This window comes from Lycorma delicatula, chromosome 4 (assembly GCF_047948215.1).
Source record: "Lycorma delicatula isolate Av1 chromosome 4, ASM4794821v1, whole genome shotgun sequence".
Lineage (NCBI taxonomy): Eukaryota > Metazoa > Arthropoda > Insecta > Hemiptera > Fulgoridae > Lycorma > Lycorma delicatula.
The window spans coordinates 65,456,153-65,478,330 of record NC_134458.1 but is presented as its reverse complement, the minus strand read 5'-3'; the positions used below and the strand labels follow the sequence as shown (position 1 = coordinate 65,478,330).

Genomic DNA, 22,178 nt, shown 5'->3' with positions numbered 1-22,178 from the left:
TACTTACAGGAGAGATCATTCAACCAAAATTAAAAAAAGTTGCTTCAAATTTTATATCCTTAATTATTTTCATTTCACATGTTTATAAAATGAATTCTGAACAAGTAGATCTTAAACAAACCGTTTTTAATTGAACTGGTTTTTGAGCTCTGTTTGGCATCTCAAAAAAGTTGTTTTTATAAGGTTATAAACAGTTTGTCTATTTAGTTGATTTTTTAAAAATGTTTCTGAATGATTAAAAAATAATTGTTAAATGCAGGAATTTCCAGTAAGCATTTTACGATAAGACTATTTTTTAATCATGTTCGAGATCAACTCCCTGTATGAGTTTAAATAAAGCCATGTCTGTTATTGTTACGTGTTGGTCAGAATGTTAGTAAATATGAACAATATAAAATGGTATGAAATGGGCTAGTTTGCATCTATTTTTTTTTGTAGAAGTTTTTAAAAAAAATTATATTATGAAAATCATTAGGGTTGTACACAAAAGTATAATTTCTTTAATAATTAATTTTGTAAAATAATAATTCTTTGTTCATTGTTGTTATGGTCTATCACACTTTCATAACTGATAAAGGTGGTTGCAGGTGCCAGGAAGCCCCTGTGCATTTCAACCCTGTTTACTCGTTTACTCATCTCCAAAAGAAGAAATTTTGAAAAGAATGGTAATAGAATATTGTTTTTTTCAATGTTTATTAATTGAAAGGGGCTCTAGGATGGCAAGGTTCCCCAGGTTCTCTTGTGTTACTTACCTTTTTCATAGAATGTGTTAGAAAAAAAGTTTGAAAATCACAAAAACTCTTGCTGTTTGTTAACCAAGGATACTAGGTGTTGTAGAATACGCAGTCAGACAACAGGACTCAAAACTTCAGAGAGTTTTGTGATGGCCTCTATGAACACTGTAGACACTGTAGAAGAATAGAATAAACAAGTAAAGAATTGAAACTAAAAAATTAAGTTATAATAAAATAATATTTTAATACACACTTATGGCTGTTACTATTCAGAAGATATGGTATCTGTAATGGCAATTAGCCAGTTATGCAGTTGAAACTTAAAAAAGTTAAGTTGACTGACAGACACTCAGAAGTTATAATAACATTATGAAGAATTTTTATAGATGTTTTTATCCTTTCAAGTGGCAGCTGTGGTAGTATTTTAATTCGTCTATGGATGGAAGATTATGTATAGAAATAATACAAACTCTTGAGCATCTGTCTCTGGTTTGTTAAGTGTTATGATTGTATTTGATGTCAACATATGTTGTGTTTTACAACTGTCTGAGAATATTTTGCCACTTTATAATCATGGAATAGACGCTACTGTGTCATGTATGGACACCATCATCTTAGTTTCAGTAAGATCGTATTTTCACTATACCTCACTTTTTGATAATAGAATTCATTCTGATAAAGAATGATCATCTATTTCAATCTTAGTGAATTTAAGCCAGCCAGGGAATTTTTTGTGCAAGAGTTTCTGAACTGTATAATGGGGGAGATGAAATTAGAAGGTAAGTGTAGAGAGATATGATTACTATATAGTTTGTGTCATTTTCAAAGAAGTAAGTCTAAGTACTGAAGGTGTATTTTAAATTGCTTCAATAGTTTCTTAGATTGCCCAGACATGTAAACATACCGAGAAAGAATCTCTTTATAATATAGTAAGATAATAATTATGGATTGCATGAGTAATTGACATGTAAATTTTATATAAATGATGATGTTTCAGTTTTCTTGCTACCCAAAGTGTACACTGCATGAAGATTTTGGACGATTATTGGAATCTAAGCAATTCTGTGATGTTGAATTTGTTGTCGGTACTGAAGAAGTAAAAATACCAGCTCACTTGGCCATGGTTTCTGCTCGTTCTCAGTGGTTACGTAGTCGAATTCATCAAGCTAAGGAAGCAAGGGAAAAGCATTTAGAGAAGGTGTGATGTTTTTTAGTAGTTATATGCCGAAAGAGAAACTGATTATGAAAATCTAGATTTGTATATTTACATGATCTTTATATGTCCTACATATTATGATATTATGTCACAATTTCATGATGGTGTTAATTGTAATTTTTCTGAAATGTTTAAGTCAAACTTTCTGTAGATGAGATATTAATTGCATTTAATCTCTGATCGGGTTAAACTTATTTTGTAAGGTTCATTAATAAATTAGTAAAGTAATTTTTAAATTCAAAATTAGTCAATATCGTTTGAATTTTTGGTGAATTATTTTCTACGTGTTTTAAAACTATTTTGAATTTTTTTCTCGATGAAATATTTTATTTTGAAGTTTGTTTTTCTTTTTAATATCATCCGCTTGTGTTTCGGTACTGTGTACAGCGTGAATTGAAATTAGCTTAAATCTTGAACTAAAACTACTTAAACTTTGAATCTGTTGTAAAGGAAGAGAAATTCTTCAACTGTTTATATTTTTTTTCATTTAAAAATTGCTTTAGCAAAACTATAAGGATTTTTGTACTACCACAGCTATTTATTAATAGCTGTGGTAAATTAATAGCTATAGCTCGTAACTATTAATGACATAGTACTTTTTCCATGAATTTTGGTTCTATATGAAATGGTGTACATTCAATTAATGCCTATGGAATTTCATAAAGCTTCTTTTTCCATTTTTGTGGCACATTAATGACTATCAAAATTTGTTGCTTCTGTTATGATTATCACTTCATAAATATTGAAGAAACATTACTTAATTTTTGTGATTCCGTAGAAGATTATTTATACAATTCATATTTCCTTTTCCCTATTGTATATCTAATGGCTTTCTTCAGATACCTTAGAAAGTCTTGCTCCCCAAGTGGGTTCTTACTTGAGAATTTATAACTTTTAATACTTGATTCGATAAGTATTTTGTTTTGTAACTTCTTTGTTATTATGTTATACTTACGTCATATTTGTGTGATTTTTAAATTATCAGTGGTGGCATGAAAATAGAAATAGCAATTACAAACAAACATTTTTATTATGTAGAAATGGCCACTAGTTTTTTTATGTCTTTATTTCCATCTTTTGAAGGAAATTTTTATGATATAATCAAAAAATCAAAAGCGATAATATCACTAATAAATTCAGGTCTTCCTAAATTACAAAAAATCTGACATCTCTCATATGTTTAACATATATATGTTTGACATCTCTCATATGTTTATCCTCACGTAAATTTTTGACAAGTGATGAAACAGTTATTTTTCCAAAGAAGTTTTGGTAAGGGCATTAACCCTAGAACTGGTACAAGTAAATTTTTTAATTGTATTGGCACACTTAAAGCAGTAGGCTCAACAAATTCTATTTTAAAATATTTCCAGTGTGTGGATTGTATATCTGTTAATTTTTTGTTAACCATTTTATGTTTTGTATATATATATTTGATAATGAAATTTTATTGATACCATTTCATATTGCTGACTTCTTTTGCTTGATGAGTTTGATATCTGCTATGTACATGTAGTGTGTATTGTTTTTCTTTAATTTTGATTTTCTTTGTTTTACACTATTTTACTTTCTTTTTACCAAGGAAGGCGCCTCCATTATTGTTATGTGAAAATGCAGAGAGCCACATTTTCTTGGAAAAAAAAGCAGCTGTAGTTTTCCATTGCTTTCAGCTGCGCAGTACTCAAGAGGACTGAGTGATGTTGATACGGCCGTTTAAGTCGTCCTGACTCACGCCCCTAACAACTACTGAAAGAGCTGCTGCCCTCTTTCAGGAATCATTCCTTAGTCTGGCTCTCAACAGATACCTCTCCGATATGGTTGCACCTTCGGTCCAGCTACTCTGTATCCCTGAGCACTCAAGCCCCCTCACCAACGGCAAGGTCTCATGATTCATAGAGGAGGAGTGTCGCTTTATATGGAAGTGAAACTTGGACAATCGGAGTATCTGAGAAGAAAAGGTTAGAAGCTTTTGAAATGTGGTGCTATAGGAGAATGTTAAAAATCAGATGGGTGGATAAAGTGACAAATGAGGAGGTATTGCGGCAAATAGATGAAGAAAGAAGCATTTGGAAAAATATAGTTAAAAGAAGAGACAGACTTATAGGCCACATACTAAGGCATCCTGGAATAGTCGCTTTAATTTTGGAAGGACAGGTAGAAGGGAAAAATTGTGTAGGCAGGCCACGTTTGGAATATGTAAAACAAATTGTTAGGGATGTAGGATGTAGAGGGTATACTGAAATGAAACGACTAGCACTAGATAGGGAATCTTGGAGAGCTGCATCAAACCAGTCAAATGACTGAAGACAAAAAAAAAAAAAAACTTTCTTTTTTTTTGTTATTAATTTTTTTTTGTAATTTGCTTTTTTAAAATAAAAGCATACTCAGAAAGTGATCAATCAGATGAGCTTGAAAAAATAAATTTCTTCCTTAAGATAATTGTTTTGCTTCTATAAAAAGTATTTAAATATTAAGTGTTTACTTTTAATGTAAATATATATATATAATTATTTTTTTAATATATATTTAAATGAAACTAATGTTTACACTGAATGATACGTTTACTGCTAATATATATATAGGTTTTTTGTATAGTTTTTTGTATTGTAACTTTCAAGTGATATTCACCTTACATCTATTTCAGTGTGACAATGAAACTGAATGAGCATTTCAGATGCAGTATTTTTATATTTGACAACGTTATTTTTGTTTTATTTATATAAAAATTATATCTTTTTTCTCAGTAAAACGAATTACAAATGTATGTACAGAAATTATTGGTAGATAATTTTTGGAAGTCTTAATATGTATATTTACCTAAAAAAGGGAATCGATAACAGTTATTTTTTTTTTTTTGGTGGGGGATTATATATTGTTCAAATTTTCTATCATGCATTTTTAATATTATTTGGAGGTTATAATAGTATGTTATTTTCTGAGTAATTTTGAGTACAATACAGATTAGTGAAGTGTTATGTAAAACAGAAAATTAAAAAAAAAGTATGTTATAAATGCTCAAATGTAGTTTACTGCTTAGGCAGTAAGCAGAGTTTGGAAATTCCAGAGAGAATTGAAAATACTTATTATTTCTAACATTAGACTCAATTACAGTTAAAAGTGTAGTAAAGTTAAAGTATATTTAAAATGTATTGTTAAGTTATCATTAAGTAATTATAAATGTTAAATAGCTGCTTATTCCTCAGCAGTACAATAAAACATATCTTATGATGTGATGGTGTTGCCACCCAGAAAAACATCTTAAAAGAAGCGAAAGAAAGTTGAAGGATTTGTGACCAAAACTGCATTTAGTAAAGTAATTACTGTGAATTATTTAAATAATACTAGTGGGAATTTTTACCTACTAGGTGACTACTTGATGGCATTTGATGATACCCATAAAAGTATTTGTTAAGTATTTTTTAACTAGATGCCAATATTTTGTCAGATCAGAAGCTGTTTAGATGTTTATTTATTAGATTGAATTTACTTTATTTTGACTTTAAAGTTGTGCATGTTGTTACTGAAGATAATTTTTTAATTTAGTGTTTTAAGTGTTTCAAACAGTACCTTTTAATAATAAGGTTTATTTAACTCTGATCTTTAGAATTAGGTTATGACTTGAATTTATTAACAAGAGGTGTGTTTTTACACATCTCGCACATATGTATATTAACATATCTGCCGTTTTCTTCTTCACTGCATGAACCGACTCAAAATGTGTTCCTTTAAGTACAGATTTCATTTTAAGGAAAAGAAAACTCGTATGGTGCCAGATCTAGTGAAAATGGAGAACGTTTTTCAATGTGTTAATGTGTTTGTTAGCCAAAAACTGCTTCACAGAAACTACTGTGTGAGCAACCTATTGTCCTGATGAAGAATGAAACCATTTTTTCAGAGTTCTAGTTGTGTTTTACTGACTTTCTCTCAGCTTTGTCAAAACTTCCTTATTATAATGCTGGTTTGTTGTTGTGCCTTTTGGAACTCGCTCTTCTAAAATTACATCTCCTAAAATCAAAAACTACAGTGATCATAGCTTTGAATTTGACTCAATTGGGCAAACTTTTTCATTCTTCATGAGGATGGTATTTTCTAGTGCATGTGTTTGAAATCTAAACCAGATTTCATTACACGTGATGTTTTTTTTTAAAAGGTTTGGTCAATATCAGGTTGCTGCAAGTATATCAGTGTAAATTTCTGTATGGTGATCTTTTTCTTCCAGTGTGAGAACCCTAGGAATCATCTCGGCAAAAACCTTTTTTCATGTTGAGATCCTCGCACAGAATTTTCCAAGCAGTATCATTGTTAATTTTCACTGCTTCAGGTGTCATTTGGACACAGAGTTGGCAGTCTTTTTGAACAATCTGACTAATCTTTTAAATATTTTTTTTTTGATTCTTGAAGCAGAAAGTTCTCCAGAGTCTTTGTTTTCCATTTTCTGATGTTCTTCACTGAATCTTTTGTACTCGAGCACACATGAACGAGATATAGTCTGCTTCCCTGTAATCTTCAGGAAGTATTTAAAATATTCTGTCAGTGTTTTGTTCAATGTTAGTAGAAATTTCAAATCAGTATGTTGCTCAGCATTTAAACTTAGCACTTAGCATTGGTGTACTGCTGAAAACACAATTACTGTAAATGATAAAGACTGTTGCATAATCAACATTAATTGAACAGCCGAGAGGGTTGATATATATGGTGTTTGTCATGCAGGTTCAAACACATCCAGGTTCTCTGTAAAAGAACTCACAATCAGTTCTCACTGCTTTTTTAAGAGGTTGACTCACAGTCTTATTTGATAGAAACAGCTTGTATCTAAGCCTTGAACTAAGGTTTATTTCTTTCTTTGTATTTATATAATTTTTGTTGTGAATTTAGATCTGCATTTAGATGCGTTTTAAATTTGACTACAGTTAAATTTTGAAGCAGAACTGTTTATTTTTATTAAGTAGGTACTTTTACTTTTTATTATATATATATATATATATATATACCAATTTAACTGTGATTTTAATTAGCCATGCTAACAGTTATGTAGTATGGAAGCACCTCTAATTATGTGATGTTTGATAGGAAGTTTACTTATTAAGACAGAAGTTTAATTCATTTTTTATTAAGTTTATTAAATCATGTTATTTGCATTATATAAATTATTATTTTATTTTTATATGTATGTTACCTTTGATAATTACATGCTGGTTGCGAGCTTATTTCCAAATTAAAAAAAAAAAGAAAATTTAATTTGAAAAGCTCATTGTAGAATCAATATAAAATAAAAGCTCAATCACAAAACAATTCAAATTAAGGGGGGAACAACGAAAAAATGTACTAGGGCTATGTAGTCTGATCACATGTATATTATTAAAATTAAAAAGAATAATTAACATTAACAACACGAAAAATAATTTTTTAACATAAATTGAACATATTAAGCATATCAAAATTATTTTGAATCATATATATGGAATCATAGAAAACACATTTCCACACTACTCGTCTGTCATATTTAAAAAATATATAAAATAACGTAATTAACGTTAACAATACAAGAAAATAATTTTTTTTAACATTAGTTAAACATATTATTTATATCAGAATTATACGGAATCATATATTTTTTAATCATATCATTAATTTTTCTCTTCATATACATAAGGATACTTTCCTGCACATATAAAAATAATGATGACCTCGCATCGAATACACCTGTTTACCCAGTCTCACTGTCCTGTCTCATCGAACAAAGAACACATCACCACTTCCGTGCGAGCCAATTCAAATCACGTCTCCACTCCATGACTGCTAAATTCACACTAGCCCCGAAACAAAGAATGTCAGTCTGGCTTCCCCCGCCAGACGCCCGTTCGTATTTTAGCACGTACGCACTTTTTTCTGAGAAATGTATATGCTCACACCAGTCCACGATGACATCACCGTCTGGCTATCCAGACCATGTCATACATCAAAAAACAAAGTTATGTAATACAATTTCTTATCAAACTAATTACGTTTATTTAACTATTAAAATAATATAATACTATTGCCTATTTTCTGTTTTTAATATCAGCTAAGCCAAATGAATATTAACTACTTTTTAAAATATTGAAACTTTTTTCTTTATGACATAATATATATATCGTTCGTAACCAACAAAATTTAGAATGGTTACAGTTATGTTAATGCTAACAGTTATGTAGTATGGAAGCACCTCTAATTATGTTGATGTTTGATAGGAAGTTTACTTATTAAGACAGAAGTTTAATTCATTTTTTATTAAGTTTATTAAATCATGTTATTTGCATTATATAAATTATTATTTTATTTTTATATGTATGTTACCTTTGATAATTACATGCTGGTCTTTGCATTTAATTGTTACTAAGTGTGTGCATGTGTGGTGTTGTTGCAGTTATTTAGTAATGTAACAGAACTGCCTTTTAAAGATTTACCTTTACTTGAAGTGCACCTTAAAGATGCTGTACCGGAAGCTTTTGAAATGGTCCTTAATTACATATATACTGATAGAATTGATCCAACAAAAAAGAGTAAGTTGTAACTCATATTATCCATTTAAATTGATAATTAGTTATTAATTCATGCGTGTGCATGTGTGTCTTATTGGCTAAACAGCAGTTACAGTGAAATTAAAAAAATATGTTTGATTTTTTTTTTTTGCATGATATTGCCACATTTGAATCATATTTACAATCATCACAAAATTTGATGATGTAATAATTTTAACATTTCTCATCAAGCTAAAACCTTCTTTTATGAGGGCATCAGGAAGCTTGTGCAACGATGGACCAATTGCGTTGTAATGCGAGGGAACTATGTTGAAAAATTATGTACATGTAAGATTCCTATTTGTATTGCAATAAAATTTAAAACTACATTGCGGATAATAATTGACTTACCCTCGTATATATATTTATTTACATACTTTGCTTGAATTAATTTGGTTAGATCAGTTAGTTTAGTCAACATAAAATATAAATCGACATGGATAGTGGCTTAGAGCAACGAGAGATAAAACATTGTCAGTTAAAAACCCTGGTACCATTGAGATCTACTTCAGAATTAGAGTTTGCAGTGAGTCAAGATCTTTTTCTTATTAAAATATGGAAAGTTGTAAGAAAATATGACCCTGAATATATTAATAATGGATTTACTGTCACAAATATAAACAATGAGCCGTGACCTCAACGTGTAATCTGCTTTGAAATTCTTTCAAACCATGAAACTTTCATTATTGAAACAGCACTGTAGTACTAAACATTCAAGTTAGAAAACAAACTTAAGGAATATTTTGTTGTTTTCCATAACCCTTAGTACTAAATATTCAAGTTAAAAAACAAACTTAAGGAGTATTTTGTTGTTTTTCATATATAAGAAATTTAAAGATATATTTAAATTGATAAAATCTGAAAATGTATTTCAGCTGAAAGAACTATAAAGTAATTTATTGTTTTTCTCATTTCTTTTTAAATTAAAATATGAAATGGTTTGTTAAATAGGATAATTTCAGGTGATGAATCATGGGTTTATGGGTATGACCCAGAAACAAAGGCATAATCATCGCAGAGGAAAGGTCCAAGTTCACCATGACTGAAAATAGTGCGAAAAAGTTAGTCAAATGTGAAGGCAATGTTGGTGGATTTCTTTGATTCTACAGGTATCATGCATTATGAATTTGTTCGTAGGGAGCAGACAGACAATGAGAAATACTATAAAAATGTCCTTCAGTGTTTGCAAGAAAAGGCTTGCACTCTGGTGGGACAAGAATTGGGTCCTCCAACATCACAATGCACTGGCTCTCTGTGATTGATTCTGGAATTTTTGGCTAAATTCCAAATTCCTGTGCTTCTACAGCCCTCCTGTTCCCCTGATTTAGTTCCTGTTGATTTTAGATGTTTCCTAAATTGAAGCTTTTGCTGAAAGGAACTGATTTGATTCAACTGAAGACATCGAGGCAAATACAGAGAGGGTTTTTAACACCTTAAGAAAGGAAATCTCCAGGAATGCTTTCAAAAGTGTAAACATTGTTAGTCGTTGTGTTCAGTCAGAAGGCAACTTCTTTGAAGGAGATTCATCACAACAGCCTGTAAATACTGCCATTTTGACATTATAAGCCCAGTCTTAAAACTTTGCAATCACATCTTATGTTGAATGTATTACTGCTGATGGCTTGTTTGGAGATGTTCTAACAACACAACAAAACCATACTAGGTTTGAAAATGAAGTTGGGGAAGGGAAGTTAACCTCATATAGTAAATGCAGTTACTGGGATTAGTAATAGTAAAAATAAATTGTGAAAAGGAATTCAATGTATCATATGAAGCTTTCCCAGATGATAGAGAATAACTAAGCCTCTGTAGAAGTACAACATCAAGGCTGATATATACCTGAAACTTAAAGAGGAGTAAATAACTGAATATACTAAGCTAAAGAAGAAATAATAAATCTGAAAGATTGCCTAGAGGATTTGGAGCTGTATACCAAAAGCAATATTGTGAAAATGCAAGCTACAGCACAAGAGCCAGCAGTTGTGAATTATGTAGGAAAAGTGCTTGATATTGATACATAAGACTCTATAGATGCATGTCATAGGATGGGGAAAAAATCAAATTATTTCATGGCTTTCATGGAATAATTGTAAAATTCATCAGGCATTAGATAAAGTAATCTTTAAGAAGGTGACACATAAAGAGAAATTTGTCAGACAGATAAATCTGGAAGTAGACTCACTTATATCAAAGATGTACTTTATAACAATTAATGAGGGTGCTCATTTTTAAAACAAGTTTCTAATTCTTCAATTGTAAAATCCATTTTACTGCTAAACTTTTCATTCGTTTTTCTGATTGCATTTTAAAAACCTTTAGAATCCTTTACAGTTGTTAAAGAATTGTTAATTTTTTTTGCTTAGTTTAATAACAATATTCCTTTACTCCTTCTTAGCCAAGAACAAATCATTCAATAAATTTTTAAGAAAATCCTGCCTTTTGCATTGTTTTACTTTACTCTTGGCCTGAAAACAGTGACTAACAAACCATGGTGTTTTAATTTTTCTCTTTCAAACGTATAAATATTTTCCAAACACGAATCAGAATTTATTCTTTTACTCTTTCCTCCATTCTCCAATTTAGTAGTATAATTACTGAAACATATAGAAGGCCCTAACTCCAAACCGTAAGGTAAATGATTGGAAATGCTTGCAAGCAACTGGTGCTGGATTCATATATAGCACCATTCCTGTTAACTGTTCACTTATTACTTTTCCCATAAGGTCGAAAACTTGTGAACTGCCTAGGAAGATCACTCTTAGTTAGACCATTTAACATCAAAAGCCCTTTGTCTCAACCAAAAATTTCCTTGTTAAATGAATTACATTATCACAACATTGTCTGCTGTCAGTTAGTGAACAACCTTCTATACTCTCATCCCCCAGCTGATTTAATGCGCTAATCCTAGCATTAAAGTCTCCATCCACAATCAATCTTTCACGTAAACCAATTCATTTGAATTATTAAGTACTTACCATAAATCAGTGCAATAATCTCCATCCTTACCAGGCTTCCATTGTACATTGCAAGTACACATATAATACATTGAAATGAAATCTTCAAAATTTAAAGCTACTTATCAATTATCAACCACAAAATTGAACAGTCCAAAATTGAATATGAAAGATCATCATTAATCTGGATGAGTTGCCAAAGCATGAGTCTTTCCTTTCATTTTATCTCTGATTACAGGTGCTTAAAAGGCTCTATTGCTCTGTAAAAAGGAAGGGAGTTGTGTCGCATTACAGAATAAAATTGCATTTAGGATGATAACTGAAATTACAGTAATATTTTGGCAGATGGAAGTACAGATAGGTTATTACTGATAATAACTTGATAAATTTCTCCAGTCTCAGCTATGTTTGCAGAAGAGTGGAGAGCCAGCAGAAATTTTCTTCACCAATAGCAACACCTCATAATAAAATCATTTGATAAATTTTTTTTTGATTTTGTAGTACAGGTCCACTCACAAAATGTGGAGAGTTTCTGAGTTAAGGCCATAGTTTTTAATAAAAAAACAATTGATAACAAACCTGGATTTGACTAATTCCTTTCTCGTTGAGTTCAATGGTAAAGATACAATTAGGTTGATCTCTTTAAAAATAGCGCATTAATTGTAAATATTATGCCATGAAATGAAATGTACCTAAACTGGGTAAATGAAGTATGTTCATCATTGCAAATATAAAAATAATAAAAAGTAGAAAAAATATTGATAAAAAAATAAATACAATTCTATAGTAGTAAAAATACTGACGTAACATTTGAGTGCAACAGAGAAATTATCTAGGGCATATTCATATTCTGTGTCATAGTTTTGAAAATGCTGTTCTGTAATGGAAGAAGACGGCAGTTTTTTTTTTTATTAATGGACTTTATAATGAAATAGATTACTGAAAAAATTAAAAAAAATTTGGTAGATAGAACACACTTCTGTAAAATACCTTTTTTTTTAAAATCTGTTATGTTAAAGAAGTTTGGAAGTTACAGAATGATGAAATTACACTGTCACAAAGATATTGAAAATGTAACTTTTATTTGCAATTTTTCAAAATTCCTACTGATTTTCTTCAAATAAATTGAAAGTCTGGTCATGGTTACCAGTATATTTACCCCGCAATCAATTTCTTTCTAAGTAACCATTTGGGATACTATTGTTTTGATTGATTGTGTGCAGTGATCAAGTCATGCAATGGTCACAGTGATTGTTATTTTGACCAAAACCATGCATTGAACATGCCTATTACAAATCGTTGCTGCTGTATAGAAAGCATTTTTGTGCAGCCACATTACTATAGGTGGAGAGATCTAGGTGGTTTCTTGGGAAGAAGAAGAAGAAGTCAGCCAACTTCAGAGTCAGAGGCTATCGACTGCTGGCAAGCCAAAATGGTTCCTTTCTGAATCACTTAAATATTCAAAGCCTACTTGATGGGTTGGCTTTTGATTCCCAACTGCTGGATGGAAGCCAAAATTGTTGTTAGATCTAATCCAAGGAAAAGTTTCTGAGCCTGGCTCTGTTGTTGGCTAAGAGTGAACCTATTGAGGTAGATGCCCGCCTGCCTCAGCTGACCGCTGCTGATCACCCCAGTAGCTAACTTACTGAAATTGCCCTTTTCAAGGCCACCATTATTCAAGGCACTTCTTGTCATTTTACAGTAACACTAAAGAATAATGAAAAAAGAGAGCAAAATTTTATTGTATAAAACTTTTTCTCTCTTGTTGTATCACATTATTGGGGTCACCTAGATCTTGGCTTGGGTGCTGTTTTATTGTGTTATTTCCTTATCATTTTGGTTTCATATGAGTCACTTTTCACATTACTGTGATTAAGGTGATGAAATATTATTTTGAAAACTATTTTGATTCACAGGAATTTTGTCTTATAAAAACACCTTTTCTATCTAGTAATCTGGGGATTTACAAAAACTTAGAGACGAAGAGAATTTATATTTATAAGGATGTTATTAAGTAAGGATAAAGGAGTATTAATTTATTTTTAAATCTATAATCTTTGCAATTAATGAATGCTAGGTAGTGACAAATTTAATGGTAAGATTGTCTTAATCGCATACTGGTGGTTTCAATTGGTTCTGTTCTAGATTAATCTAGTATAAGTTAATTAAAATTTGTTATACTGTTTATATTCAGCAATAATAACTTAATTAAAATTAATTTTCATGTTTTTGCTATTAGTAATGGTCTTCATGCTTTTTTCCAATTTTACTAGTAATGTTATGTCTTATACAATTATTTCATGTAAGCAGGTACAACTATTAATCACATTGTTGGTGTAATATATTATAATTGCCTTTTATAGTTGAAGATCCTGTTTGCAATAGAATTGTACTGCTTATGATGGATGTATACAGGCTAGCCGTGCAGGTTAGTGTTATGTGGTTAAATGTTTTTCATTAATTTATTCACTAATTATTATATATTTATATTAAAGGCAATCACATCATTAAATTCACCTTTTGCCTCTGAACGTATTTGCTGTTTCAATCTTCCCATTTATTTCACCTGTCGATGTAAATAATTTTTCCATTTACTGAACAATGACAGGTGAAAATAAACGGGATAAATATTTTAATAAATTTTATATTTTTATTTTAGCGTTTTCTGTTTAACTGCTAATTAATAATAATAAAATTAAACAGCATTGGTACGGTTACGTTTCTTTTAAGAGAGTATGTATCATAAAACTATGTATCAGATAAAATACAAATCTAGAAGACCTAATTATTGATGAAATTAAATTTATAAAATAGTTTTTAAATTGACTGCAGTACACTTTATTTGAAGGTAATGACTATAGAACTTTATTTTTGACTTAGCATTCACTATAAATTAAGCTTCTTCCAAGAAGAAAATAGTAAAATAAGTAATATTTTATCAATATGAATGTTGAAATATTAAAAAAAAATTTTTACTTGTCTAAAAAATGTAGTAAAAGAAAAATCAAATTTCTGTAGAAGAAAGATAACAGCAAAAACTAATAACTGACTGTTGTGCAATGTATGATACAGCCTAGAGTAATAAACCAGAATCTGACAACATACCCTGCTCTGCAATTCAAACAAAAGTTATATTGCCTTATCATGTTGGTCTGCTTTATCTAGCTAGCACAGAGACTAGTACATTCATCTTGCAGATCCATATTTCAATGTTTTAAACTTAATCTACCTCACTTGGTTAATTTTAATTTTTTTTTGTTATGTCATGTGTAAAATTGTGTGTTTCTTGGACATGGTTGTTTCATTAAGATTCATTTTTGAGGTCTGTTATGTCATCTTTTTTATAAATCATATATTAATTGGTCTCTCTCCATTTTCCTGTAAGAGACCTTTTTTTATAGTATGTAGTAATTAATCTCTTGGTGCTATTCTTTCTTAATTTTGTTTTGTGTACTAACTTTTAATTTAACTGTTAGCGGGCAGTTTTCATGGCTATATATTATAGTAAATTAAGTCATGCTAAAGAAATAATATGATTCAGTGATAGTATGATTAGAAATGACAGAACAGTTACAACCACTTAGTCGTATTAAGCTATTGAAGGATCTTGCAACAAAAAGGTTATAACAGTCTTGTCCTGTAACTGAGAAACCACGTAAAGAGACAAATAAAAAGCTGTGATATTTGTAGAATGAGTTTTTGAAACTTTGAAGGAAGTTGTAGGACTTTTGATAAATATAATTTTTTAATGTTGTGTACCTGTTCCATTGTAGTATTTTGTAGGAGGACGGTTACAAATAGTTAAGTGGAAAAATTTTCAGGAAATAGCCATAAAAATTAAATGATTCTTATGACTACTGGAGTGAATCTGATTAAAATGAAAATGTGTTGGAAAAAATCAAAGTAAAATGAAAAAAATAAGGAATAATTTAATATGTGTAATTAAAATGATTAAATCCATCAATCTCTGTGGCGGAGTGGTGACTGGGCTTTTCATCCGGGGATCCTGCATTCGAATCGTAGTCAGGGATGGCATTTTTCATACACTATAAAATTCCATTTCCATATTCCCAAGTATAAGCTTCAAAACTTCTGTGGTGAAATTTCATTAAAAAAAACATTCATTGTTTAAAAATTCATGACATTCTGTTTGTATTGAATCAATAGTTTAATTTATTGTTATCTATTAACTTTTCTGTAGCTAAACTGTTTTTTTTTAATAATCTTGGTCATTAGCTACTAGTAATTTTTTTTATTTCTATATTAATCTTTGGTTTTCATTTTTCTGTTTAATTTTTTTAAAAATCTTTTCTGTAACTGGGTGAATCATAAATTCCAAGTGATATGGTTTAAAATTTTGATTTTGGTACATTAATATTATAGACTTAAATATATAAATCTTTCATCATTTAGGTCTTCTACATTCTTTACTGCTTCTATTATAAGAGAAGATTGTTTGGTTCAGGACCACACCAAGATAATGAAAACTTTTGCCTGAAGAGCATCTTTAAGCATTTATATGATTAAAATAGTTTATCTTATATTTAAAATATATTTATTTTTATACTATTAAAAAAAAGTAGTCAATATATTTAATCTTTAGATTAGCATCTTTTAAATGCAATCTTATTCATTTTAATGGTTTATAACAATAAAAATTGAATTTTTTAATTATACAAAAACCAGACTATAAAAAAAATTTACAGATTTTTGTTCTAATATAAAAAAATGCTTGCAGTATTAAATAATAAAATGACTGTTATGGCAAAAACAATGTAATAATCTATATTTTAAAAATATTTGTGAACTAATTCATACCCTCTACATCATGAAGATGGTAATAAATTTTCATCCTGGCTAACATACTTGCACACTCGAAATAACATATTATAAAAGTAAGTCTTGTCAAATTAATTAAAAAAAATTTATATAGCTTGCTATTTTTCCTTTTGAATACTTGTTCCACCAAAGAATCTGAAGTAGGTAAAAGTTGAATTTTTGTTTTAGTTGTGTAGTATTTGTATTTTTCAAAAATTCTGTTCACACATTAATTCTCAATAAATCTTGATCAAAGAGATGCAAAGACTACAGAGCTTGTCACCATAATGATCAAAATAAATACTACAAAGTCGCTAACATTGTAGTATAATTTCTCACTGATGTGATTTATCCTTTAAGGGTGGAAGAATCTCATGTTGCAGAATATGTTGCATTTCTACAATGAAGATATGGGCTGGGATTATTATTTTGGGATTAAGATATATTGGGATTATTATTTTAGGAATTACAGATCACCCAGTGGCAACAAAGATATTCTTAAAACCTATTGAAAAACTAATGATAAAATTAATTTCATTTAAAATTTTGATGATATCATTAGATGATATGAATTAATATTTTTTAAAACCAGATGCTAAATGCTTAAGTTTTGTTGATATGATTAAATTATTTTTTTTTTTGTGCTTTAACATGTTTATTTTTTTGCACTGTGACATTTTCTTTTAATGAGCGTATTTAATTTTATTTGCTTATATGACAGGTTATGTTGTGTTATGTGCTGGTATGTTATGTTAATTTATCCTTTAGCTGTAAAACCTTTCCTTAATCTTTTGCGAAGTTGAACTTGTGAACATTTTTTAATTCTTTAATCTTTTCTGTATTTACGCAATTTATTCATTTTATTCAATAATATTTGTTCAAAAATTATTATGTGTCACTAATCCTTTTTTCCTTTTTTTGTAAGTATTTTGAATCCAATTAAAACTATTAATATTTTTTCTTATTACCAATATTGTAGTTATAACTTGATATAAAAATCTTATGTATGTCATATGGGTAATTTCTTGAAAGTTTGATTATTCTATCATTTTATGATTACAAATAAACTTCATTGTTAATAACTAGATTAGTGATTCACTTTGTTATATAGTGTTAGGTCATTGTGGTATTACTGTAAATATTTTTAGAACATTTAATTGTGCATTTATATTTTATGAATTGCAGTTATTACTCATATTCATTTGTTTTACAGTTTCATATGTGTAGATTAGAACAGTTATGTGTAAAATATTTGGAAGCAACCATCAATCATCAGAATGTATTAGAGGCATTACATAATGCTTCTCAACTTAAACTTTATTACATAAAGGAGTTTTGCTTGAAATTTATTGTTAAAGAGAGCAATTATAATAAAATAATTATGAGTAAGGAATTTGAAACTTTAGATCAACCACTTATGGTGGAAGTTATCAGAAGACAGAGAATTCCACAGATCAGGTCACTTCCTGAACCACAGTTTGATAACACAGGTACCATTTATTTTTAATTAATTTCTCAAATATATATATTCTTTTATTAAATTATAAAGATAAATATCATGAATACTGAACTTTAGATCATAGTGCTTTCACTGGTGAAAAGTATAATTCACTGAAATATAATTTAAACTGAGTTACTATATCATATATTATCTTTTTTAAATGTTTTGTTGACATATTTTTTATGAAATTATTAAAAATTATTACTTTTGCAGGTTATTTTCTATTAATTTAATTTGTAGGTTTTTTGTATTTTTTTTTATACACATAGTACTTTCATCAGTAGCAGATATTATCAAGGGAGTTTTAGTTATAAAAAAAAAATTAATAATAGATTATTCTTATTTGTAGTTTAAAGTGATTAAAAGTCTTTGTAAAATAAATTATTACAAGAAGAGTTGATCTACTTTTAATCTCCTCAGTTAATAATACTAATGGATAAATGTATTTTTCAGATGAATGTAAGATTGTACCTCACTTATGACCATTCACTGTAATGACTGATTGATATATTCCCTAATTTGTAAAAGTTAGTGACTACAGGTCGGATGAAAAAAGGGGATTTCACTGCAGTATATTTATTTGTCCTTACAACTAGTACTAAAGATTCTTTGTATCATTTCCATTTACCCAAAACTACATTTTAACTGAATACATTTGTTCTCTGACATCGATTAAACAGTTTCAGTTTCACTGTATTTTATACTCCAGTTCAGTGTTATTTTAATGTATTATTATTATATATACTAGTTCTCTAGTATAGACTGTAGATTCTAAAAATATAGATTTCTTATGAACCTTATTATCGACCCACTCATATTACAGCTGACCTGCTCAGTGAACCTTTTTGGTGACACTTATCTTAACATTTCAGTAGAAGATATCTATTACTTTGGTGTTACATTGAGTCATATGCAGTTACTATTGTATACATTTCATCAGCACACTAAATCATCAAATTTGGCTAAAAATGATGTTATATAAAGTGAAGAAAAGTATTTAAAAGAAGAAAATAAGAACTATGAAATAAAAATTTCATAATTTGTTATTGAATTTCTTATTTCAGAGATACAAATTCTATAATTCAAAATCTGAGTCTCTACAGGATCTAACCTTAAGCAGAATTTGAACACAGAAGATGGTACTGGAGAGAATAGCTCATAGAAACCTTTTTTTCAGAAATAGTTGTAATGTCTTGAAATCATTAATCAGATCATTTGTGGATTGTGAATCTCAGAAGAGAGGATGCAGCTACCCAAGTATCATTTTTGTGCATAGTGTGGAACCAGTTTGAGAAATTATAACATCTACCTCCAGTTGAAAGTATATAAGAACTTAATTGATTCAAGTTGTACCATTGGGAACACAGCTAAACAAATAAAAGGCTGCAGAACATGAAAGTTGTAACTTTTTTGTGAGGCGTGGTCATAACGAATGGAAAAATTTTAAACATCGAGTTCTACTTGCAGGAGGGTGCTTGATAATAAATATTCTTTGAAAATGGACATCGTAACTAAAGAGGTGGCCTCACATCTGAAAAATGATATAGTTTTCTTTTATTCTGCTATCTGAAACCCATTGAAAACAGTTACAAATATAGGTTACAAACACCTTAAGTCATAGAAATTTTGGAATTTTTGAATTTACAACTGGCCTTAAAACAAGAGTTGTAAAGATTCTTTTGGACTTTACCAAGTTTTAATACTATTGGTCAAATCTTTCTGTGCTTCATCAAGGGACCTTATTGACCCTATTCCATCAAAAAAATTTTTTAATGATTGAATCTGGTGAAAAATTTGGATTACATCATTGTTTGTGAGCCCAAGATGAGAAATGGAGATAAAATTACATAATTATGGACAAAACCCAGGAAAGGGGCCAGCCTCTCATACAGTTTTACTTAAAAAAAAGCCTCAAGTACAAAAGAAAATGATTTTTTGTCAATTTCCCAAAACAAAAGGAACATTTAAAAATTTGATTGTGACTTCTTCTCTTGGTCAAAACCCTGGATATTTTTGTCCTGTAGAGGCCTCAAAGACAAAATATTAAAAAAGTAATTTGACTTACAATTTACCTAGAAACTTGCAGTACTTTTGGCAGAATCATGATTAGCTCCTTCCATATAGGGAATGATCCCTTTTTCAGAAACCCCTTCCCCCAAGAAAACATTATTTTAAGTAAAAACTCAAAACATTTAGTGGCAAATTTGGTAATAAAATGATAAAATTTGACAAAAAATTCCAGACAAATTTTTCAGATATACTAACAGCTCAGCTCCTAAATCCTTAACTCATAGCTCCTAAAATTTTTGTTAATTATAGTAACTATTGGTACACATATCTTTAATATAGATGATGATGCTTATAATCTTTTAGAGCAACACTAAGATGAATTTAATTGAAAATTATTTTGAAAACTGCTTTAAATAAATCTAAGAAAAAAATGGTTATATAATGTCTGCGAACAAGCCCTTCAGGTCATAATGCAAATTTGCAACATATTTAATTATTATGTATTTCTGGTATACCTATATTGTTTTTCTTTTGTTATTGTTGCTTGTTGAATATTTAAACAAAATTATATATCAGATCAATTGTCTCTATTATATTGAATAACTGTTTTTTGTTTTGTTTTTTTTTTATAAATAATCCTCAGAGGATTCTTCATTTCTGTATGATACTGTGTTTTTTTCAATATGATTAATTTTATGTAATTATAACAGTAATAGTAGACCAAAAATGAAACTTTTATTAAAAAATGGCATTTTTTCCTTCTATTTATAAAATATGTAATATAAAGTAAAAAGTTCAACAATTTATCTCTTTCTTAAAAATGAAAGAAAAAGCTGTTTAGATTTTTTTAATCAAACTCTCTGAAATTAAGTTATTCTTGAAACAGTACCTTTAAGAATTTGTAGATATTTTTCACATTTTGTCCTTACCTTGGTTAATTTTGAAGGTATAAAAAAGAAAGAAAATGGAAATTGTAAAAGATAATTTCTCTAAACTTTAGTTACAAGTGTTTTTTTCATAGCATCCTCAGTTATAAAATTAATTGAAAAAGACTAGCATAAAAAACACTTCACAGGGTGAGGAGATCAAAAATGTAAACAAAATAAACACTATTTTTTATCAGTCAGACTAAAACAAAACCAAAATTGCAAAGAATATGACAACCTTTAAAGAAAGTCTTGTTACATTTTTTGCCAAAATGAATAAGTAGTCTTAAAATATTTTGAAAAACAATTTACTTCTCTTGTACTCCTACCAGCCTATTTCCTAGGACTCTTCAGAATCTTAATAAGTGAATAAAATTGAACATGTCAAAACAGAAAATTCACTGGCACTTAGTTATTTCCTTATTCAATTTTGATTTTTACTGATCTAAATTGAAACGTCTCATCAGTTCTACTAAACACTATAATCTCTAATTAGTTTGAAACTAACCAAAATTACACAGGCTTGGCCTAGAGCACATGTTTCATATTACCTATGACTTATGTACGGTCAGTGACAGCATCATTGTGATACTTGCTTTCAGATTAGATAACTTATTTGATGTGAATTGCTGTATATTAGTGTTACATGGGTTATTGATTGCTAATTAATTTTGTAGGTGCCACATTGGAACAAGATTTAGAAACATTCCTGAAATCTTCTGGAAAAGAATTTTGTGATATTACGCTTATGTTGGACGGTATCCCTATACCTGCTCATAAATCTATACTTGCAGCAAGATGCAGCTATTTTGAAGCACTCTTCAGATCTTTTATGCCAGAAGATAATGTGGTTAATGTAAGTTGTTTTCTAATTTTTTACAGTTTTTAATATAATACTATAGTGTTACTAGTTTTATGTTATTTGTTCTGTTTGGGAAAAGCAATAATGATAGTATAATATGATGAAAATAATACATAATATTATATATGGATTTAGGGTCTTTGTCATGCACTTCACTCTACTGTTCTGAAACTATTCATGCTAACATTTCTTTGATTCATCATATTAAGACTATTCACAAGTAACTGGTCACCTTTAAATTCTTTCCTTTATGGATTTACATTTGAAGCTAGAAATTGTTTTAGTAACATTTGCTTCATTAATAAAAAAAAAATTGGTGCAGGCAGTGATATTTCAGTTAATTCAGCTTGTAAAATAACTGTTTTCATACTCTGTACCCTGCAGAAAAGTATTTTAAGTAATTTGAAGTAAGGCTTATTATCAGCAGTCAAAGCTGTGTTCAGTATATTGTTTATCATCGATCACTTAAATTATTAAGTAATGAAATTATTTGTTGTCACCAAACTTAGAAAATGCTTTGCGCATTTTTCATTTGGCTGGTTTTTGTTGAAGAAAAAAGCTGAAATAAAGAGTAAAAAAAAAGAAAATGGGTAAAAA

The 22,178-nt window shown here is 29.2% G+C and overlaps 1 protein-coding gene across 5 annotated transcripts in view; it reads left to right on the top strand.

The window, feature by feature from the left end:
• Lztr1 (Leucine zipper like transcription regulator 1) overlaps positions 1–22,178 on the top strand; it is a 66,155-nt gene that overhangs the window by 26,857 nt on the left and 17,120 nt on the right. For all 5 annotated transcript variants that reach the window (XM_075363210.1, XM_075363207.1, XM_075363206.1 and 2 more), the window contains 5 exons: positions 1,732–1,932; positions 8,357–8,492; positions 13,828–13,892; positions 17,496–17,772; positions 21,397–21,575. In XM_075363210.1, the coding sequence (XP_075219325.1) occupies positions 1,732–1,932; positions 8,357–8,492; positions 13,828–13,892; positions 17,496–17,772; positions 21,397–21,575 (858 nt within the window). The remainder of the gene's footprint in view (positions 1–1,731; positions 1,933–8,356; positions 8,493–13,827; positions 13,893–17,495; positions 17,773–21,396; positions 21,576–22,178) is intronic.